The sequence below is a fragment of the Ipomoea triloba genome, chromosome 5 (assembly GCF_003576645.1).
Source record: "Ipomoea triloba cultivar NCNSP0323 chromosome 5, ASM357664v1".
NCBI classification, from domain to species: domain Eukaryota; kingdom Viridiplantae; phylum Streptophyta; class Magnoliopsida; order Solanales; family Convolvulaceae; genus Ipomoea; species Ipomoea triloba.
Genome location: NC_044920.1, coordinates 28,998,233 through 29,015,676, shown reverse-complemented (window position 1 = coordinate 29,015,676; position 17,444 = coordinate 28,998,233). Strand labels below are relative to the sequence as shown.

General features: G+C 35.6%; 3 protein-coding genes across 4 annotated transcripts in view; 1 reads left to right on the top strand and 2 right to left on the bottom strand.

Moving 5' to 3' along the window:
• The first annotated feature begins 4,351 nt into the window (after nucleotides 1-4,351).
• Nucleotides 4,352-9,663, top strand: LOC116019783 (probable LRR receptor-like serine/threonine-protein kinase At5g10290). 2 transcript variants are annotated; one of them, XM_031260114.1, is made up of 12 exons: nucleotides 4,352-4,505; nucleotides 6,046-6,203; nucleotides 6,357-6,489; nucleotides 6,616-6,687; nucleotides 6,823-6,966; nucleotides 7,049-7,120; nucleotides 7,204-7,269; nucleotides 7,393-7,457; nucleotides 7,637-7,780; nucleotides 8,160-8,501; nucleotides 8,664-9,058; nucleotides 9,155-9,271. In XM_031260114.1, exons 2-12 carry the CDS (start codon nucleotides 6,137-6,139, stop codon nucleotides 9,158-9,160), a joined length of 1,506 nt encoding a protein of 501 aa, XP_031115974.1. In that variant the 5' UTR covers nucleotides 4,352-4,505; nucleotides 6,046-6,136; the 3' UTR covers nucleotides 9,161-9,271. The 2 variants fall into 2 exon arrangements, with proteins under 2 accessions (XP_031115974.1, XP_031115973.1); XM_031260113.1 differs by having other exon boundaries at nucleotides 4,353-4,505; nucleotides 9,189-9,663.
• Nucleotides 9,664-9,687: 24 nt separating this feature from the next.
• Nucleotides 9,688-11,800, bottom strand: LOC116019784 (plant-specific TFIIB-related protein PTF2-like). The gene has a single exon (XM_031260115.1). It carries the CDS (start codon nucleotides 11,443-11,445, stop codon nucleotides 9,850-9,852), a length of 1,596 nt encoding a protein of 531 aa, XP_031115975.1. The 5' UTR covers nucleotides 11,446-11,800; the 3' UTR covers nucleotides 9,688-9,849.
• Nucleotides 11,801-13,042: 1,242 nt separating this feature from the next.
• LOC116018881 (polyadenylate-binding protein 3-like) overlaps nucleotides 13,043-17,444 on the bottom strand; it is a 5,781-nt gene continuing 1,379 nt past the window's right edge. Inside the window, exons 2-6 of the mRNA XM_031258902.1 lie at nucleotides 17,237-17,339; nucleotides 15,797-15,867; nucleotides 13,751-13,942; nucleotides 13,348-13,457; nucleotides 13,043-13,259 (exon numbers count right to left, since the gene is read on the bottom strand). Of these exons, the coding sequence (XP_031114762.1) occupies nucleotides 13,232-13,259; nucleotides 13,348-13,457; nucleotides 13,751-13,942; nucleotides 15,797-15,867; nucleotides 17,237-17,339 (504 nt within the window). The 3' untranslated portion in view covers nucleotides 13,043-13,231. The remainder of the gene's footprint in view (nucleotides 13,260-13,347; nucleotides 13,458-13,750; nucleotides 13,943-15,796; nucleotides 15,868-17,236; nucleotides 17,340-17,444) is intronic.

The window sequence follows — 17,444 nt, the reverse complement described above, 5'->3', positions numbered from 1 at the left end:
ATTCCATCGGTCAATCATTTTATTATATTCTTCATTAAAGTATTTATGACCGAGCTGAGTAACATTACATTCTTTTCTTCCCCGTCACAGTCCAGTTCTCTTGTGTATATGTTTATTTTCTTTTTTCATTTTTTGAAATCTATGAACATAATAAAGGTATTAATTGTTTGTTTTTTTATTCAGTTTTTGAACAAATATTATGTAAGGCTGGGTCACATGTGATGTGTAATATTTTTAAAATTTAAAATGTAATATTTTGTAAGAATTTATTAAAAAAAAATATTACTCCGTATATTTTATTAAAAATATTACACGTCTCAGGTGAAACGATATCATACCAACTTAATTTTAATTTTTTTTTATTTGTTTAGATAAGTAGAAATAATTTCAGTAATTAGTTAATGTACTTTTTTTTTGGTAATTAAATGTACTATTGACCGTTAAGTTTCTTTGACACCAAAAATCCCCCGGGTGAAAACTCTTTATTGTTGTCCGTCATTTAATTTCAACAACATTAAAATTGAATGGAAATGAAGGTATTCATCTGTCTTTTTAACCACCACTTTAGATAGTTGGAATTTTTGACAAGCATTGGTCAGAAAATTTTAACCGCTAGTAATGGCCAATGGATGGTGGGAAAGTTTGGGTAGTCGATTCAAAATTTTATTTTAAAATAATTATATATATATATATATATATATATATATATATATAATGAAGAGGATAAGAGAAAAAGTGGTGGAGAACAAAAATAGAAAGAAAGAAAGGAGATGATAGGGGAAAAGGACGAGGGAGAAGAAGCGATCGCGCGAGAACTTTTTTTAATATGGGGCAGATGACACTTAAAAAGTTTTATAAAGTGCCATTTTTTTAATTACATGAGTATATTTTAAGTATTAATTTCTCATTCATTCATTATCTATTTTGAGCTTATAATATATTGTTAAATTTATCATCTACACTAAGCATAGTTGAAAAAATCGCTAGGCGCTCCCTAGGCGCTCGGGGAGCGCCTAGCGCCTAGGACGCGTAGCCGGGGATTAATCGGCGCCTAGGCGTTCGTGTATTTTTTTATTTATATAAATTTGTTTAAGCATTTTTAATTTTTTAAAAACTAATAATTATAAATTATATAATACTTTAATAGTTAATACTAAAATATTAAATATTAACCTAAAAAATATCTAAAATTTGTACAATTTAGGATTATTTCGCTCAAAACGATGTTGTTTTGAGTTAAATAACCCATTAAAAAAAAAGAATAATAGTTAATCGACCAACTAGAAGGCCTAATCGGTGCCTAGTCGGTCTAGTCGACGCCTAGGCGGTTAGCGCCTAAGCGGCCTAGGCGGTCGCCTAGCCGGCCAAACGCCTAGACCACCATTTAATGTGATACGCTAGGCGGTCGACCAGCGCCTAGCGCCTAGGCGAGGATTAATCGACGCCTAGCGGGATTTTTGCAACACTGACACTAAGAAAATCCAAATCCTCTTTGATCCCAGTTAAATTCAAAATGAGCACTTTAAATAGAAATATTGCTAAATTTTTTCAACACTAATTTCCATCAGAAGTGTAGGAAGTTCAAAATATGCATTGATTTAAACTAATATATAATAACAACAATAAATTAACTAACATACAATCAATCAATGCCGGATAACATGTTTATCCAATCCGTTAATAAGAAAATATATATATATATATATATATGCAGGTTGGACCATATATATCCTAAAATTTAAGATGGAGTTACATCCAAAATTAAATGCAAAATTTTTTGAAAGATCATAAGATAAAAGCGGAGGAGAAGCCTTTTGGTGTGTGAGAACATTTCCGGCAGGGAACTCCATATAAAAAGAGATAAAAATGGATTAGTAGTCTTGGAAATAAGTGGCGTTTCTCTTCCTTCTTCATCGTCATCAGCTAAAAGGTGGGGAGGCACTTCATCGCCTTCCAACTCTTCCATGCTTCTACTGCATTCTTCATAATCTGCCCCCGCCATGGCCAGAGCTTCCAGTGATATAATCGGTCCCATTTTCATCGTTATGTCTGTCTTAATTGTGTGAAAATGAAAACAATATAAGTGGCAATAATTTGCTGGTCTTTGGTGAAACAACGTAGAAAATTAATTAAGGAAGTTTTAATTTTGTGTGCAATATTAATTAATGCATGAAAGTGGGGTGGTCTGGCATGCATGCAGAGTATACTATATATAGATGTCACCACGCTTGGACCGTTCAAAGCCAATCCCTCAAAAATTAATTTTATATTGAGTCACCAAAGTCATGTGACTTTGAACTTTGAAAGCCGAAAGGCAATTGGTCAGGCAAGGAGATCGAGCATAGGTGGCATGCATTATGTGCATTTTAAACAAAAAAGTGGTATGTATGTAGTACGTACACCTAAAGTTTGAAGTGGAAAATGTATAATAATGTTTGTACTTGTTGGGGATGGGGATGGGGGTAGGGGTCTAAGGGTAGCCTATGTGGGTTAGCTAATTAAAGTTAGAAATTAAATTTTCCATGTGTATGTTTAAAATTACATTAGCATATAAAGGTAGTCTAAATTAAACTAGTATTTCACATGTAAATCATCATAATAACATACAATTAATTTTATCTCAACTAGAATTTAATTTTAATTCATCAAATTGGTATTAATATTTTACCATATCTATTATAAGTAATAGTTTATTTATTTTAAATTAGGATTAAATTTTCCATATATAATAAGTATTAAAGCCAACTATATATCAACTATTCAAACCCATTCTAATAGGATTTTAAAGGTTAGACACCCGTACCCTATATTATTTTATCCATTATCAAAAAGTCCTAATGTTTTTATAGTGTGAACATAAAATTGAAATTCATCATGGAGAAATGATGGTCAAAACAAATAAAATTCCACGAGCTGAATTGAATTTGGTGGCAACATAATATAATAATGTGAGGATGAAGCTAATAGGCATGCATGCATGCATGAGAAGTACGTTGAAATGGGGAATGTGGTCGCAGGTTAGGTCAGCCTTTCATGCATGCGTCACTCAATACTTCATCACCGTACCGTACAGTGTTCACGAGACTTTCAATTTGTACAGGAAGAAGCTAGCTAAGGATTGCAGGCCTGTCACATGATTTCCATCTAATTACTCAACCATTTTATATAATATTATTCTTCAAAAATATCGATGAGTCTGTAGTCTGGGAAGATTATTGGTTTTGATATACACAGAATTTGCAAATTGCAGTACTGGACGTAGTTTAAAGTTTTTAAATGGAGAAGTTCAAGAAGGCCAGGCCAGGGTGTATTAAGTTACTTTTATTATGTAATCTCATCTCATCACCTGTTGTCAGGATTAAGCAATTTGTTACCTTAGCTTTTAGATGATTGACGTACTGTTTTTATTGTAAAAAATCTTTATGTCCTTGTTCAAGAAAAAAAACTATATATTCCTTTTTGAATAGCATGATATGTAGTTCTTTCCTTGGTTGGTTATATATGGTAACTTGGTAGCCCTTAAGAGAACACATATATTAATTGTTATACTGTGGATCATGATCGTCGAATGAAACTGTAATATAATTAAAATATACTTTAGTGTTACTATAACGAAATTAGTGTGTGTGAAAAATAAAGCTAAAAAAATAGAGCACATTATTGTCAAATGAAACTGTAGTATAACTAAAATCATAAGTATTGCTATAATTAAACTAGTGTGCGTAGAAAATGAAACTAAAATTCAGAGCCGGCCATATAATAATATATATTTTCAAATGACCTGAAGTACAATTAAAATAATACTTCAACATTACTATAACTAAACTAGTGTGTGGAAAATGAAACAAATATATATATATATATATAATTATGTTCAACTATCATTGAGTGTGTGTGGAATAACAAGAATCTTCAACCGCCAATTTTGACGTTAGGTTAAAATTAATAGAATAATAAAATAGCAGTAAAATAGAAATTAATATAAAACTAAGAAATTTATATAACTAGTTTGAATATATTTTGGATAATATTAAATATAATATAATTTATTTATTTAGATAATATCACTTATTAAAATCTTTCATATTCTACAATTAAGTATTGTGATTTTTTGTAGGTCGTTTTAATTCAAAATCCATATTAACCCTATGGTATAAATTGCAAACACTTTAACCTCGGCCTTTTTCCTCTTCGTCTCCAACAGTCAAACCCGCACTAACGGTACGAAATGATGTTTGCTCAATCTCTCGGCAATATATCGCGAGAAAAAGGCATCGGTGGGGGCCAACCACCAGTCCACGACCAGCCACCACTGGACAGAAGGGCGTTTAGGGGCAGGGGTAGGGGAGTGTCTGTTTTCTGGAACAATAATTGCAGAGAAAGAAAGCTTCTTTTAAGTTTCCCATAAACGCAAATCCAATAATATTTACAGCGGATCAATTATAGGAGAAGGCAAAGAAGCTTCTTTTTAGATTTGCTTCCACCCCACTACAAATTTCTTTAAGGTACTGCTCACTCACTTCTTCTTCTTCCTCATAAATATTCAATTTTTAGTTCTGGAATCACCAAAAACTCAAAACGAGTCTACTGGATACGTGGTCTTGTATATATGTATATTTATGTATAAATTAAAGTGGGTGCTTTTGTATGCAAGGGCTGAGCTGAAATCTAATCTTGATTTGATTGGATGTAGAGGTTTTGATTTTTTTTTAAGGGTTAATGGGTTGAAACTTGAAAGCCGAGTTGGGTTTTCTTGGATTTGTGCTTTTGCTATGTATTTGGTGTTTTCTTGTAACAATTCAGGAGGTTGATTGGCATAGCGGGGGTAGAGTCTCAAAAAGTCACTATTGCAACAGTGACACTAATGAATTCTTAATCTTTGAGAGGAAATCTTGTTATTAAGTTACTTAGTTATTGTCTATGCTAGTTCTTTATAAATGGGGAACTTGTCAAATGAACTTATACTGCTTTCCCTCACAAAAGGCTATATTCATGGTGATTTCTGGATTTGCCTTTTGCTCCAGTAGAGAAATGGGGATGTCTTGATTCTAACAGTTCACTGATGTCTGTGTATTGGCTTAGCACATAGCATTTCAAAAAGGAAAAATCTTTCTTAATGTGATGTAAAAAGGAGTTTAAAGCCTTTAAGATTAATACACCTGAAGAAATTTTATACGCCTTTCAAATGACATCCTGTTGATTAATTGGATGTTCTCAATTTGAGGACGTAAACCTGACTCGTGAATTAAAGAAGTGATGCCAAGCTTATCATGATCAATTCTTGGTGGTTTAGAAAGTTCTTCTTCAAGAATTTAATCATCATTGCATATTGGTAGCTAACCAATGTATTGTGGGTTGTTTGTAACCTCTTCCAGTTTCTTAAACAAATGAATAATAGTTGATTTCAATAAATTCACCTAATGAGACAAGTTTAACTAAACAGAAAAATATAAAGAAGTCACAAACTATGGTTAATTACAACATATAGTCAAAATTACCTACAGAAATGTCGAAAAGTGGTTAGCCTTAGTTGCCTCCATATGTGCCACACTGCCACTGCCTACCATGTGTTTGAGAGACAGAGAGATATGAGACGCATATGGGAGAATCTAGAAATTATTTTTGGTTTGTGGTTTTTTCTTTTTGGAGATGATGGGCTTAAAAGGGATTTAAAACTATGTTTTTTGGGCTATATATATGTGTGTATGTGTGCGTTTGTGGGGTGGGGGTTCTACCCCCAGGTTGGCTTTGTCTAATGTCTCCACCCCTGTTTGTTGTATAAAAAGTTTTGAGATGTCAAGGGGTATAAGCTATACATTTTTTTATAAAAAAAAAAAATTCTCTTAAATACTATGGTTTAAATTTGATATATTTATTTATTTATTAGAAAATGTCTTTCTCCCATTTATAAGTTTTGATACTATTAAAAAATATTGCAGACTAATTTCTTGGGCGGTACATTGCCATCTTGTTCATTTTCATCCATTTTTCTAATTTCTTATATTTTGTGACAAATTTCCCATGCATCATTGGTATATTTTGCAGTCAGTGTTCATTCATGCACTTTGGAAGATGGTGCCCTGTGTTGCTTCAATAACTGGAAATTAGTAAAGCATCAAAAGCAGCTTCTTAAGAAATGGAGTTGTTCTATGCAGCACTAATTTTGGCATGTTTTTTCTCTTTAGCGTCACCTGATGCCCAAGGTATCATGCTATTTTTTATCTCTTTTTTTTTTCTTGGTTGATCGTCAAATAGTTCAAGGAGATAATTAATGAATTTATATTCATAAAAGAAAACAACAAAATCTACTTGTAGTGCACGAGTGCTTTTTACACTATTGGTTCCCTTTATTTTAGGAGATGCACTGTATGCGTTGAAGGGGTCACTAAATGCATCAAGTGGTCAGCTCCCAGATTGGAATGTGAATCAAGTTAATCCGTGCACTTGGTCCAAAATTACATGTGATGATAGTTACAATGTCATCATGGTGTAAGCGACGTTTTGATACTATACTTCTTTTATTTATGTTCATACACATGTTAACTTAATAGAATCTCTTTCATCTCAAAACGTTTGTTCCGTGATATACTGATAAGTTTTCATGGCGGTTTGCAGGTCATTGTCTAATATGGGATTTTCAGGCACTTTATCTCCAAAAATAGGAGCTTTGAGGACACTTAATACACTGTATGTGCCACTTAAAATGAATTTTTCTTGTTGATTAGTTAATCTTATGACAATCTTAATTCTTACTTTCGTTTGAGTACCAGTTCCCTATCAAGTGGTTTATAGATCAGTAGATCACGTCTATTTATTATGTAGTTCACTGCAAGGAAATGGCATTACTGGTAAGATTCCCGAAGAAGTTGGAAATTTGACAAGCTTGACAATGTTGGACCTGGACAATAACCGTTTATCTGGAGAAATACCACCTTCCCTTGGCAATCTCAAGAAGCTCCAGTTCTTGTAAGCAATTGTATACATCCTTTAAGCTTTTCGTGCATTAATGCTATTTCTTGTATGGGCACTTACCTGTGTTTAAAAGCAGGTTCTTGAGTCAGAACAATCTCACTGGGACAATCCCCCAATCTCTTTCGAGCCTCCCAAGTTTAATTAACCTGTGAGTTATTTATCTTGTTTGACATTTAATAACAATGAGAATCATTTGTTGTTTACTTGGCTTTCTTGAGATGGTCTTTGCAGGCAGCTCGATTCAAACGGTCTTACTGGCCAAATACCTGAGCGTTTATTTGAAGTCCCCAAATACAAGTACGCCATTATAATCATTTTTTGGGATAGTTAAATAATTAAAATCTGCTTGTCAACATGAATTTAGCCTCTTCTTTTCGCGTCCTTAATGTTCATATTGAAAACTCGATTTCTTTGTTCTAGTTTTACAGGTAACCATTTGAACTGTGGCTTCAATTCCAGCCGTCGATGTGAATCTGACAATGGAGGTAATTATAATTGTAATGCGTTTATATTTCCAGATATGGAGCTTTATGTCCATAATACATTACGTTACTTGTAAATCTATATATTTGTCATGTTAAAGCTTCAGTATATAGAAGGAAAACATTCATCCATATGCACAGTGTCTGTCCTTTCTGTGATGATGTCGCTTTTATCTTGGCAGGTGCTCCAAGTAAAACAAAGACTGGAATGGTTGTTGGCATTGTTGTTGGATTTGTGGGTTTTGTTCTTATTGTAGGTTTATTGCTATTTTTCTTCAGAGGCCGACATAAAGGCTACAGGCGTGAGGTCTTTGTAGATGTTGCAGGTTTGTGTTAATTCTGTCTTGTTCATTGAATTAGCATAGCATTATGCCAATGCCATATACATAGAGTCCACCCTTTCCCATGAGTCCGTGTGGACAGATCTGGGCCATTGAATGCTTCAGATCAATGGCTTAGATTTCGCGCACTGTTGCACAGTTGGCAAAATCTAAGCTCTCAAGCATTCTATGGCCCAGATCTGTCCACATGGACTCATGGGAAAGGGTGGACTCACCTGAACAATGGTCTATATATATATATATATATATATATATATATATGTTAATGTTGATTTGGCCTCTGCATCAATTTGTAAACATTTCCCTAAAACTTTGATAAAATATCCTTCGTTTTTCCTGATGGTTTCTGGGTTTGAATGTTCAGGAGAAGTTGACCGGCGAATTGAGTTTGGTCAATTAAAAAGATTTTTATGGACAGAATTGCAAATTGCTACAGACAATTTCAGTGAAAAGAATGTCCTTGGACAGGGAGGTTTTGGGAAGGTTTACAAAGGTGTGCTCCCCGATAATACAAAGATTGCTGTTAAACGGTTAACGGACTACGAGAGTCCTGGTGGAGATGCTGCATTCCACCGCGAAGTTGAGATGATAAGTGTGGCTGTTCACAGAAATCTCTTGCGACTTATTGGCTTTTGTACCACGCCAACAGAGCGCCTCTTGGTATACCCCTTTATGCAGAATTTAAGTGTTGCCTATCGTTTACGAGGTATTATTATTTGTTCATATTAATTAGTTAGATATTTGAACTAACAATGTGCATACTGCTTGAGTTTTGAAAGGCTCCGAGAATACTATGGTTATTTATGAAGTAAATGGGAAAAAATATATATATTTCGTTTGATCTGATAAGCTGTGGATACAATTTCAGAACTTAAACCCGGGGAGGCTGTTCTGGATTGGCCTACAAGAAAGCGAGTGGCATTGGGTACTGCACGTGGACTCGAGTACTTGCATGAGCATTGTAATCCAAAAATTATTCACCGTGATGTTAAGGCTGCGAATGTGTTATTAGATGAAGATTTTGAAGCTGTTGTTGGTGATTTCGGGTTGGCAAAGTTGGTAGATGTTAGAAAGACCAACGTTACCACTCAAGTACGAGGTACGATGGGCCATATAGCTCCCGAATACTTGTCTACCGGGAAATCATCAGAAAGGACCGATGTTTTTGGCTATGGAATCATGCTTCTAGAGCTTGTAACTGGTCAACGTGCAATAGACTTCTCTCGCCTTGAAGAAGAAGACGATGTGTTATTGCTCGATCATGTAAGTTGGCAACGTTATTCACTTTTCTGTTTCTCATTGCAAGACAAAAGAATTGTCATTTTACTCAAACCAAGCATACATACTTGCCTGCTTTAGAGTTGATGAAATACATGCATTTTCCATCTCAAAGGTGAAGAAACTGCAAAGAGAGAAGAGGCTCCACGCCATTGTAGACCGCAACCTAAACAAGAACTACAATATCGTAGAAGTAGAGATGATGATTCAGGTTGCGCTACTGTGCACCCAGGCATCGCCTGAAGAACGCCCCGCAATGTCAGTGGTAGTAAGAATGTTAGAAGGGGAGGGGCTCGCTGAGAGGTGGGAAGAGTGGCAACACGTCGAAGTAACCCGTAGGCAAGAATATGAGCGGCTGCAGAGACGATTCGATTGGGGTGAAGACTCGATATATAATCAGGACGCCATCGAGTTATCCGGTGGAAGATGACATTGAATTGGGAGAAAACTCAACTCCAAGCAAGTGTACAATTCCTTGTATTATTAGTTTTGCCTGATTTGTTATTATAGTGTATGTATTTTCAATTTTCAATTAAATAGTGTGTAGTTGTTTCTTACCTTCTTCACTCATGTTAATCTCATTCTACTAATTCAGTTGTTTGGCTATTGTATAATTTTTTTACACAAGAAATTAAAAATACTTGACATAAAGATTGAAAATATTTGCTACTTTACATGAATGAATCAGAATATAATCTAGCACGGGCTTAGCTCACTGGTTTAGTAGGCACTGGTTTAGTAGGCAGTATTAAGTGTTCAGTAGCTAGTCATCAACTTCAACTTCCACCATTGAAAACATGCAAACCAAGCAATGCATTATAATGCCCCTTCTCAATCTCTTCTTCTCTGACCTGATGAAGGAGAAGGGTTTCAATAATGAAATCTTCCCAATCAATATCAAATTGCATTTTCCTCTTTCTTTTCTTCCCCATATCTAAAACAGAAACATCATTTTTATCATCATCAGCAACAACAGCAGCAGCTGAAGGATCCATAGTCCTCTGAATCCGCAGCTTAGCAGCATATATCTTCTCTCGTCGCCTTTCATATGCCAAGCAACCTCTATCGAACGAAGGAGGTGTAGCGTTTAACCCCGTATCTTTCTCCAATATTTGCTTCAGAAGAAGCTTTCTGCTTAGCTCTGATTCACCCTTCCACCAGTCGGTAAAAGTAAGTATGTCGTATTCTCTCCTTTTCCTCGTACTAGTGTATCCATTCTCGCTACTTTCCTTGGCTATAGACACCTCGTTCTTCAATTCTGAATAAATCATCGACAAGGACTCCTGACAAAGCTGTAATCTCTCTGGAGCGTCAATGCACAAAGCTCGGGAGTTTTCACCATTGAAATACTGCGAATCATTTTCAGAGCCGTAAACAGCATAGCCATATAAACTTTCCTTGCTCAGGCAATCACCAAGCAAGTAATTCAAATCATGAACAACAGCACATTCGGAACCATTTCCCTTGTCATTGCAGTTCGACATTGATTTCAACTCCATATACTGAATCACAGATGGTGCGTTTCGCATTATATTCTTCATGTTAACATCCTTACCCCAAGGCAAGGCTTGGGCAACCTTTACAAGTCTCTCCAAAAGCTCTTTATATCTTAATTTACAAGTTTTGAGGGCTAAATGTAACTCGCTTGCCACGTCTCCCATCTTAATGGCAATTTGATTTAGCTCTGCAACGAACACTAACACCGCTGCCACTACAGGCATTGGCCTCCTTCCTGTTGTCACAAACCAGTTCACCAAGCACTGCAACAAAAACACCCCTTGCTTCAACATCCTCGAGATCATATCCTCCGGAACCTCCCTAAAACTCGGACAGCTTCTAATTGCCTGTTCGAACGAGTTCACAATGTCAAACTCTGGCAATCTCAAATCAAGAAAATCCACGACGCGTTTTATCATTCGACCCATTTCATAAACATCACACCCGACCAAATTTGCCACTTCCTCCATGGGCAACACTTTCAAATCCTGCCTCATCACAGTGTAAGAGCATGCACCAACAAGCACAGAAAACCATCTTCCTTGACCATATTCACCTTCAGTGATTTTCTCAACCATATGTTTAACCTCACTTGATTTTGTTGCTGAAAACCCTAACCTATACATCAAATCCTCAATCACCTTCTGTGCTTCATAAATCTTAGTCTCTTTATAACTATAAAAACTTCCACTCCCTACAGTACCAACACGAACATATGTACCAACAGGACCATTAATTCCCCCAATATGAGCCTGAAAATTGTCAAAATCCTGAACAACGCCACACGATGTGCAAACCGAATTGCCCGTGTCGTGGTCCGTCACAATAAATTTCCCTCTAGCACCACAACTCTTGCAGACACGAGAACCCTCCATATTCTGAAATTATGTAATAAAAATTCTCTAATTCCTAACAAAACTAATTTAGGAAATAAGGTTTGAATAACTAAGAAAGAATAAGGCAATGAATTGCATTTTTGTTCTGCATGATTAATAGAGAGCTACTCATTCTAACTAGAGCTGTCAATACGGCTGGCAGGCAGATTGAAGAGACAGAGCGACAGCGGCGCCGACTGGCGTTGAGAGGCGCGTCGGCGATTTACGAAGAGAGGGGCGGCGTCACTCTCTCACGGCGGTGAGGTGAGGGAGAAAGATTCGTCGACTGGAAGAGAAATAGGCGAAGGGATTTCAATTTTGGGATCTGACAAATTGTGAACATATACATATTGGCGGGTCAGTCCGCGAGGCCGTCAAAATCGAAACCTATTTATATATATGGAAAGCAACGGCCGTTTTAACAACTCTAAATTGGTAACTACTCCGTAATAAAATAAAAATATATTTAAAAATTTTGGTGAATTATTATTTTTTTTATCCTGATAACTTTATCTTTTGGTAGAATGTGAAATTTATGGTGAGAGTTTCTCAAGTGCTAATAAAATTCAATATCGAAAATGATAGGGAATGGTAAAATAGATTCATAAATTTTATACGAAAGATCAATTAAATCTTTAAACTTTAAAAAAGTGTAATTAAACCCTCGGACATGTCATTTTCATGTAACTAAATTCACCAACCTATTACAAGCGGTCATTCTTATTTCGACAAATCTTGTTACCTTCACCGAAGAAGGCAACTATTTCGTCTATTTTTCCAGTAAAATTCTTCTAGAACTAGGTAGACGGTTTAAAGTGTAATTTTACTGGTAATTTATTTGTTACCGATAAATTTGACTTATTTGATTAAAAAAACATGTTTGAGGGTTTGTACTTTTTTAAAGTTTAATGGTCTAATTAGTTTTTCGTGTAAAGTTTAAGTGCCTATTTGATCATTTTTTCACAATTTTATAATAATTTTATACGGAGTATTAATTAAAGATTTAAAGACCATGAATACTTCAGAGTTCAGGCCATCCTGCCAAAGCGTAGAAACACTGAACTACTCCAATTTTGAGTGCACGCGGCGGAGGCATCCAGACGGCCACCAAGGCACCGGCGGAGAAACCGGAGAAGTGGAGTCCGGAGAACTGGAAGAGCAAGAAGTACGTACACTGTTCTATCTTAACAAAAAAAAGTTGTGGATTATTTATGAGTTTTGATGATCTGTTTGTTACATGTACTACAAAGGTATGAAGAACTAGCTCACAGGGTTGATGAAGCATTGGGTTTCGCAGGACCGACTCTAGATCACCCTGTCATGGCATCCACAGAATTATGGACATCCCATGAGTGCTTGTTGCTACTTTACGAGTAAAACGCTTACTAGACTGGACTCAAATTCTGGCTAGTACTAAGACTGCTCTGCTCACATAGGAGTTACTAATCCACTGGGCATAAAGGTTGGCCAAAAGATGGATCCAAATGAGCTAGTTAATCTAATTGAGATCCTTGTGCAATGGACATAAAGAAATGGTGGAATTTTCATCCCCAATCTTCTCTTGTGGCGTGCCCACTTTATGAAATCTAGATAAAAATTAAACTAAACGAATACTGTAGATGTCAAATGCAAAGCAGTAACCAGTACCAACAGTTGATTTATATATTCGGAAAAAAAAAACCCAAAATAGTTGTCAAAATCTAAATCAGTGATTCTCCTCCAATTCAACAAGCACAAAAACAAGTTTGTGGTTCAAAAGTATATGTATGATGTATCTCAGTGCCTTTCACCTTGGCCTCCGGAAGGTGGGCTTCCTGTGACAGTAATAATTAAGAGGGATGTCATTCACCTTAAAATGTTGATGCAAGGAAGGTCTAGGAAAAATATTGAAGAGAAACCAACCCATATGGGGAGTAGAAATAATATGGTACGCTAGGATGAGCAACGTAAGGATTGAATCGCCTTGGACGATACTGCTTCATTCCTGGAATATTCTTCCTTTTGGGCATAACCTACAATAGTTTTAAACAATTAACTATAAATTACTAAAGCAAACAAAGGTATGACACAAATTTGATGGACATATTGACTACTATGATCATAGGAATGCTTACTAGCTCCTATGCTCCAACTGCTTAATCATCACAGTACTAAGTCTAAATGAGTTAGTGTGCCCATTCTGGAATTATCCATGAGAGTTTCCCAATTAGATTTCCTTTTATGCTGTTTACCATTTAAGTTACTACTGTGCCCCACTAAGCATGTTGATTGGGAGGGGGTAAGATTCCAATAAAAATAAAATTACCTTCAGTTGACGTCCATGCAGTTCAGATTCATTCAGCTGGAGAGCCAACTGAACAGATCCTTCTTCAAGAAATTCCACATAAGCAAAACCCTTAGGTTGGCCAAATTTATCACACAGGATAGTCACTCGATTCACAGTACCACAGTCTTGGAAATGCTGCTGAACTTCTTCCACAGTGCATTCATAATCAACCTGCCAGGTGATGTTTAGTGAAAATCAAAATAACAAATTATATGTGATAAAAGAAAGTTAATCATGGGAATCTGAATTGGCATCTTATGCTCCAACTCTCAGAAATAAAGGACTTAAGAACTTCTCTGATTAATGTATCATCTCATATTTTATTGGCCATTTATGGATAGGGGGCCACAAATCTCAATCCTAAGCAACCTCTTGAATTGATAGCACATCAATATATGTTGGTTGCATGGTATCATTCACAGCCCAATTTACAGGTAAACAAGAATAAAAATCATTACAATAGCAATTTTCAAAAAATCTATTCTTTCATGTTGAAGTGGACTAGACAACCCTTTGGAAATCTTAATAGTCATATCAACAGCTATATCTCAATTTTCAAACTTGAGTCATGATTCATCACAGTTTTTTCTCCATTTTTTCCCTTACCCCTTTGGACTAGTGTCTTGCAGCCATGTATATGTAAAGACCACTGATGTGGGCAACTAAAGTAAGAATATACAACTAAGCCAAAGGCAATAAGCACACCTCACCAGGCTAAAAAAGCTAGTAAATCTGAGACACCCACGCCCACTGGCATTTTGCAGCAGAGAAACTTGGCAGAAATTGCATTGCCAATGAAGATGCTCTTCCCAAAGGAGAGATTTTCATAGCTTTCATATATTATATGTCATAGGTCTCCCTTGTGTTTCTTTACTTTCCTCTCTCTCTCTCTCTCTCTCTCTTTTTTCTCTTACTTTGAATACTTTTCTTTTTCTTATTTTTCCCCATCACCAATACAGGCATTTTTTGGGGGACCAAAATCAGTTTTTTCACTCATTTGTATTTAGTTTTTTTCTCTCCTCTTTCTTTTTCACTTTTTTCACAACTTTTACGAGCATGCTATTGACTCCCTCCCATCATCACATAATTAAGGCAACAATTCCAGGTGCTATTCAGTATAAGATGACCCTGCCATCATAGTGAGATTTGTCAAAACAAGACCCAAAAGAATGACCAAGTCAAACCAAAGAAAGCATAACAATTAAGAGCAATGACTACAACACCTATTGGCAACTGCAAATTGAAAGAACACAGGTTTTGTGTAAACTGACGAGAATAAGCAATTGATACCTCGTTGCATAAACACACACAATGAAAATAATAATAATAACTTTTGCAATTCAAACATGCCACAAAAAGAAAACCATACTCTTAGTTGTTGTGGCAGCTTGTTACTTATAAGTGGTTTCATGTACTCTAGCTATCTAATCCATATTGTTAATGTTAACTCTGGAACTCTGATGTCACAAACTTTTTATAATTGGTAATAGCTAATAAGCTTAAGTCAACTACTAATATCATTAACAAGTATTGCTTATGCATGTGGAAGGAGAAGAAAAGACCAAAAATCAACTGGATTGACAACACTTTCATTAGCAATCTTAAGTGTTCAGAAGAAAATTTGATTTCCAACATTTTTGTTCATCATGGCTACAAAAATATTTTATTCCATTTAGAATTAAAGTTAGAGAAAGGAAACATAAATTACCTACAATTAAACCAAGAAACCAGAAAAGTAATTGCCAAAATCCATTAACCTAAATAACAACACAAACTAGGTAGTGGCATAGAGAAACACTTATTCAGCATTAGTGTTATGAATTTTGTAAGCAAACCTATTCTTATGTTAAGCTTTTGGAGTGAAAGGTAATAAATAAAAAAGATTAGAAGATTGGGTAATGAAAACTCTAGTTGAAGATTAGAAAGTGAATAAATGATACTCCGTACAAAATACATAAATAAATAAATAAAATAAAAATTAGTGTTCATTCTAAACATTGTTGAAATGAACTGATTTATGCTTACATTGCCAACATAGATAGATCGTGAATCAACTTCTTCCATACCATCCACTGTAGATGCCACCTTTGCAGGGTCTGTGAAAGTAAATACGATAGCCAAAGTAGTTAATTATCATACATAAAACTAAATGAGAGAGAGAACCAAAAAAACAAAAAACAAAACAATAAAAAAAAAAAACAAAAAACAAAACAAAACAAAACAAAACAAAATACAAAATAAATAAAATAAAATAAAATACAAGGTTGAAAAAGACGCTAGGCGCCCGATTTCTTTTTTTTTTTTTTTAATTTAATAAAGGCCATTAAAGGGAAGTGTGGTGGACGTGGAATTGTGAATCTCGCTAATATTAAGAAAAATTAACATTAGCCGGTGGATCTCGCTGCGCCAAAGCTCACAGATCTCAGAAGTCAGATCTGAAATAGTGAAATCTCAAAGGCCAAAGCTCCATCGCCGTCCATCTCAAAGCTCCATCTCAGATCTACAGCGGTGGATCTCGCTGCACCATCCATCTCAAAGCTCCAGACAGGCGACCTCCAAGGCTCCAACCTCATCAGCGGCGGCTTCGCAGCAGTTCGACCGGTAGCGGTGGTTACCTCAAACAGAGGCGGCGGCGACCCATCCAGCGTCTCTCTCGTCGGATGCAGTACAAAGGCTTCTTCCGACGCAGGCTGAACACGCAGTACATCGCCTCTCGACGCCTTCGTCTCTCTCATCGCTGCTTTGCTGCTTTGCTTTTTCCGGCAAAGAAAACAAAAAACAAAAGAACAAAACAAAAAAAGGGGGGGGGAGGGCGCTGAGACGGGATGGCCGACTAGGCGGCCACTGACCGCCTAACGCTTAGGCGCAATTTTTGCAACATTGATAAAATAAAAATAAAAACTAAGTGCATAAATTCAAAAATATAAGTTTGAATACCGTTAAGCAAAATCCATGAATAGATTTTATCTAAACCTTTCTAAAGAAAAATGTGTTGGTAGCAATCAACTAACGAGACAAACAAGGCAATCTAAAAGAGAAAAAGAAACAAAAACAAGAACAAAAATCATTTTGATGCAACCTAAATTTTTTGATAATATATCTAAAGTTTAAAAAACCATAGAACATTTGCAGCCATTTGAACATCTCTAGATACTCATATATTAGTAAACCACAGAGAAGCTATTACTTTCAATCAATGACATTTTGTTATATTGTTATTTGTTACTAAAAGAATACTAGTAATTCCAGATTATATTCTAAGATGATCCACACCTCAAAAGAGTGCAAATCTTTGGACAGTCATGTATGAATACTTGGTGCATTTTGGATTAACTATATCTTTAGATTTTATTCTTCTGATATTCCACAGATTCGCAATGAAAGTCCATATATAAATGAGAAATTAGAAGCAGTCATGCATTCAATTCATGAAGAATAAGAAAGCCAAAATAGACATCATAAAACCTTGTGCAGCACCCATCTGATTCTCAACTTTAGCTTGCATCTCGCGCAGAGCTGCAGCTTCTTCCTCCATCTCCTGCAACCGCCTTTTCAGCTTATCCAATTCCTACAAACACCGAGCCTCTCACAGTGAATTAAGGATGATAGATGTGTATATACCTATTATAAATGAAAAAAAAAAAAAAAAAAAAAAAAAAAAAAAAAAAAAAAA